Source organism: Fonticula alba (assembly GCF_000388065.1).
Source record: "Fonticula alba strain ATCC 38817 unplaced genomic scaffold supercont2.16, whole genome shotgun sequence".
NCBI lineage: Eukaryota > Rotosphaerida > Fonticulaceae > Fonticula > Fonticula alba.
In genome coordinates this window covers 177,447-182,542 of record NW_009242986.1, presented here as the reverse complement: position 1 = coordinate 182,542, position 5,096 = coordinate 177,447, and the positions used below count along the sequence as shown (strand labels likewise).

Sequence of the window (5,096 nt, the reverse complement as noted above, 5' to 3'; positions counted from 1 at the left end):
GGGGGGCCAGCCACATGCAAGCCAAGAACAGATTGAGGACACCCGGGGCTACAAGTTAGCACATCACGACGCTCTTCCGATCTGGGGGGGGGCCAGCCACATGCAAGCCAAGAACAGATTGAGGACACCCGGGGCTACAAGTTAGCACATGTGGCGTATAGAGAAGGAAGGAGAGAGAGAGAGAGAGAGATAGAGAGAGATGGGGGCGGGGGAAGGGAGCAGCGCGCGCGCACCAGCCGGATCCAGCGGGGGATGAAGGGCGGCCATGATGCCGGGCCGAAGAGGGAGCACGCGCGCGTGTAGTTGGAGAGACGCGGCGAGGGAGGGCCGAAGAGCGAGAATCGGGGCAAAACAACGGGCGCGGGAAGGGGGGAGGGCTGCTATGCAGATCGGAAGAGCACACGTCGGAAGGGAGCAGCGCGCGCGCACCAGCCGGATCCAGCGGGGGATGAAGGGCGGCCATGATGCCGGGCCGAAGAGGGAGCACGCGCGCGTGTAGTTGGAGAGACGCGGCGAGGGAGGGCCGAAGAGCGAGAATCGGGGCAAAACAACGGGCGCGGGAAGGGGGGAGGGCTGCTATGCGATGTGTGGTCGTGGCGGCCGGCCGCCGGGCCGGCTCCTGTTCAGCCTGCTTCGAGGCCGTTGTCTGGGGCGGCGGCGGGGGGGACCTCTCGGCCGGGGATTGTGGCGGGCGAGAGGGCAAGATCCCTGGCACCGACATGTGCGGCGCACTGCAGACGACAGCCTGCCTGCGGGGGAGATGTGTGCGGACGCCGCACAGATCGGGGGAGATTTGAAAAACCGTTCTAGCGCCCCGGGCCGCGTGATGCGCTCGGGCACTGATCAGCCCGGGGCTTTGCGGCCGTGGTCGGGCGTTCTGCGATGGCAGGCCGCCTTCAGGGCGGACGTGCTGCGCACTGCGGCCATTCGCCGGCGCTCGATTTTACGCAAGCCGCGTTCTGATGCGTCGCGGTCGGCCGGCCCATCACTTGCCAACCCACACACCCGGCACAGACTGACTCCGACACCATCGCACGGGGACGCGCGATCGTCCGCCGCCCCCGGGGAAACGACGACCGATCTCCCCCCCCCCCTGACCGGGCCCGCGCAACCCGGGGCACGGCAATCGGCCCGGCGGTGGAAAGCACGCGAAAAAAAAAAGAAAGGACAATAAAAAAGGGGGGTACATTTCTTTCCGCATGCATCACTCACATGCGCCCCGCGTCACTGCTGTATCAGAGACTCCGAGGAAGGGGGGGGGGGGGAAGGGGGGAGATACGGGCAGCCGGAAACCCAATGGAACACAAGGGAGGACACGGACATGCTCCGTCTGCGCTGCAAAAGCCCCACACAAGGGGAGACGCGCGCGGAATGCATCCAGGAAGGGGGGGGGGGAAACCTCGACGGGGGGGGGGGGGGGGGTCGGCACCATCAGCGGCGGTACCGCTCGGCCAGCTCATCCACGCCGCCATAGTGTCGGGCCTGGCTGCCGGGCCAGCGGTCGCGTCCGGATGACGACGACGAGGATGACCCTCGGGAAGAGTAGCGCCCGTAGCTGGAGGAGCGCCGGTCGTCGCGGTAGTAGTGCCGGTCGCGGCTGCGGCTGCGGCTGCGGCTGCGACTGCGGCTCCGCCGGCGGTACCGGTCGCGGGAGTGACTACGGCTGCGGCTGCGGCTGCGGCTGCGATAGCCGCCACCACGCCGGCGGGACCCGGGGCTGCGACTGCGGCTGCGGCTGCGCGAAGGCGACCGCTGTCGCGAGGGGACGATCATCCGGCCGAAGGCGTCGACCTGCGGGCCACCGGCCGGGGCGCCACCGCTCGTCGGCGGGCTGGCCGCATCGATCGGCGGCGGGGGCGAGGAGTGACGGCCACCCCCGCGCGGCACACGCCCCTCGCCCACTGGCGAGGGGGATGGCGAGCGCGAGCGCCCTCTCCGGCTGTCGCGCCACGATGGCCGCCGATCGTCGCCACGATGGTGGTCCGGCGAGCGGGAGCGGCTACCAGCGCCGCCGCCGCCGCCGCCGCGCGAGTGCGTGGCCTCCAGGTCCTTGATCTGCTGTTTGATGGACTCCATGACACGGAAGGGCAGTAGCGGCATGATGGTGCCGAAGTACTTGTTATCCAGCAGCAGATGATTACGCACATACCTCCCAAGGGGCCTGTGAGAGGGGAAAGGTGAGGAAGCTGGCCAGGAGGCGGGCGAGGGGGCGGGGGAGGGGGCGGGCGAGGGGGCGGGGGTGTGCACGTACATTGACCGCGCGCCGTGGCGGCCCTCCACCACCACCGGGGTCTCGTCGAACAGCATGTCCGCATACCACTCCATCAGCCGGGCCGGGGGGAAGGCATACCGCAGGTAGAGCAGCCCCACGCAGCGGACGTACACCGATCGGGGGTAGTTCAGCATCCGCCGCATCTGATTGACGGTGGGCTTCATGGTGAAGAGCTTGAGCAGCAGGCAGAATGCGGAGGAGGGGTCGCGCGTGCCGGGGATAAAGGGCTCTGCAGGGGGGGTAGTAGCCAGTGAGAGACGAGAGAGGGGGGAGGGTCAGATGCAGAAAAGCCAGGGGGGGCGGGCGGACGGGCGGGCGGGCGGTGCTGCGCGAACATACCCAGGAAGGTCACCTCGTCGGAGATTTCGGACACCACCTCCTCGAAGGTGGTCAAGTTGCTGCGCGCAGCAGCAGCAGGTGCGAGGGGAGATGCAGACGGTCAGTGCATGGAAGCGTGCAGGCAGGCAGGCGCCACACGGGGCAGGGCAGCGGCGGCCGGCGGGCGGAGGGGAAGGCGCGAGCGCTGCGCCACGGCCACGCACTATAGATTCTTGAAGTACCGCGACCCCATGATGTTCTGGTGAAGGGCCGGGTTGAGGTTCATGGTGGTCTCATTGCCGTGGCGCTCGAGCTCGGTCATGGTGTACGTGTATGCGCGCGCGCGTGTGTATGTAGGTAGGTATGTGTACGTGTATGTGTGCGTGTGCGTGTGCGTGTGCAGATCGGGCGGAGGGGGGCGCACGGAACGCTGTCCAAAGTCCGGAGGGGAGTGGGGACGAGACGAACGAGGGGAGGGAGCAGAGAGGGGGGGGAGGATGGGGCGGAGGAAAGGGAGGAAGGTGGAAGGGAGGAGGGGGAGGAGGGGACAGCGCGGGCGGGTCCCTGGCGAGCACCTCTCGGGCGTGGAGGAGGTCTTTAGGGTGGCGACCGGGTGAGTCAAGCAGCACGGGGGAGGGGATACAGAGGGGGGGGGGAGGACGCAGAGGGGGCAGGTGGACGACTGTGCTTGCAGTCGAAGCGCGCCAAAGAAGAGGACCGGGAGGGGGAGGAGGAGAGAGGAGGAAGGAGCAGGGAGGGGAACAAAAGGGGGGAGGGGAGGAGGGATACGTTTCCGAGGGGGCCTGGCGAGGCAGCTCCGCCGGCCGGCGGAGCTGGGAACCGGGCAGCTGGCCGAAAAAGGGCCGGGATCTGGCCTGCCGCGGCGTATCGCAGTCGTGTCATGTGATGAGTCGTTCACCTGCCCTCGGGGGCCCGTGCACCTGGCTGTTGGCGGGCGGCGGCGGCGGCGGCGGCGTCGGACCGTTGCCGTAACAGGGGCCCGCGCCCTGTCCCGGCGCCGCTGCCGTGGCTCGCCTACCGGGGGCGGGGGGGGGGGGGGGGGGAGGGTCACGGAGGTCTCGGCGATTCTCGCTCCGGACGCGGTGGGACCGTGCCACCGTCGGCGCCCGCACCCTTTTCCCCCTTGTGAGCGTCTGCCCCCAGCAGGAGAGTGGGGGGCGGGGGGACCTGACCCCACGGCTGGGGGTCCGTCGGCCTTGGTTCTCATCAAACGGGAGAAATATATTCGTGCCAGCATATATGCATGTTGATGGTGGCAAATATGCGCGATATGAGGAGAGAGAGAAATGCCCGCCAGCGGGTCTAGCGTCTGGCGTCGGCCGGTCTTGGTCCGCCAGGCGCCCCCTCCTCCTTTGGGCGACAGACCGGGAGCGGCGGCGGCTGGCTGGTGGAAGAGAGTCCCCCCCCCCCGCAGGGGCGGGGCCGAGGGGCGGCGGGGTGCATGCTAATGATGGGTCCCTGGGCGCGCGGGGGGCGGGTGCTCTCCGCGCGCCCAGGGCCCCGGGGGGTGCCGGGCGCGCATCGCCCGCCGATCCGCGGCGGTCAACCGCCCCCCCCCCCCCGCCCCCCAGGGGCCCCTGGGAAAGGGCACCCTCCGGACGCGCCCGGGACCCCCTGCGCGTGCGCGCCCTCGCCCGGGGGAGGGGGGGGGGGGCGGCGCCCGCAGCCTGGCGGAGGCCGCTCTCCGGTGGGTCAGAGCACCGTCATGGCAGCCTCTCGGCCCTGGCGGATTGGCCTATGGGGCTGGGGCGGTCGGGCCCTCCTGCGGGCGGCGGATTCGGTCTCCCAGTCTCCCCGCGCTCTGCCCATCCCTTGGCCTGTCCGCTGGTCGGCCCGGCGCCCGGCCGGGTGTCTCAGCCAGGCGGGGGTTCTGGTACATGCGCCTCGTGTTCCGGTGCCGGCAGCTGGCGCGCCCAGAGGCCGGCCGCCAAGGCGCCCCTCGCTCCGGGTTTCACATCCACTTCCCTGCCCGCCCCGCCCCGCCCCCCTCCCCTCCCTTTTCGCCCCGGGTTCACCGTCCCTAGTCCCGGGGTCCCTGCGGAGGACGGGGGAGCTACCCCCGCCCCGCCGGCCCAGGGCGTCGGGGGTGTTCACTGGTCTCCCGATTTCCACCCTCCCCGGCACGGGCGCGGGAGCCAGTTTCCGGCGCGCGCGCGCGCGCGCGCGTGCGGGGAATGGGCGGGCGGGCGGTCGCGAGCCGGCATTATGTGCGCGCCCTTCCCGGCGCCCCGGCCGGCGAGCCCCCCCCCCCCCCGTCCACCCTCGGAAACGCGGCTGCCGTTTTTTTTTCGTGTGTGCCCCCGCCCCCCAAATGCATTCCGGCCTGCTGGCCGCGCCGGGGGTCTGGCCCGTGTGCGTTGGCCCGGCTCGGGCCGGGCGGCCGGTGGGGACACCCCCGGCCCCGGCCCGCCCGACCGGCTGGCCGCATGCCGGCTCCGGGCGGGCACGCCGCGCTCTGGCCGTGCGATGTGTCTCTCTCTCTCGG

The 5,096-nt window shown here is 70.8% G+C and overlaps 2 protein-coding genes across 2 annotated transcripts in view; both read right to left on the bottom strand.

The window, feature by feature from the left end:
- H696_05985 (hypothetical protein) overlaps positions 1-571 on the bottom strand; it is a 2,989-nt gene extending 2,418 nt beyond the window's left edge. The window contains exon 1 of the mRNA XM_009499753.1: positions 430-571. Within this exon, the coding sequence (XP_009498028.1) occupies positions 430-463 (34 nt within the window). The 5' untranslated portion in view covers positions 464-571. The remainder of the gene's footprint in view (positions 1-429) is intronic.
- A 774-nt stretch (positions 572-1,345) lies between these two features.
- Positions 1,346-3,421, bottom strand: H696_05984 (hypothetical protein). The gene is made up of 5 exons (XM_009499752.1): positions 3,380-3,421; positions 2,815-3,185; positions 2,612-2,670; positions 2,252-2,501; positions 1,346-2,161 (listed from the first exon to the last, which is right to left on the bottom strand). The coding sequence occupies exons 2-5, from the start codon at positions 2,910-2,912 to the stop codon at positions 1,432-1,434; spliced, it is 1,137 nt and encodes a 378-aa protein (XP_009498027.1). The 5' UTR covers positions 2,913-3,185; positions 3,380-3,421; the 3' UTR covers positions 1,346-1,431.
- Between the last annotated feature and the right edge of the window lie 1,675 nt (positions 3,422-5,096).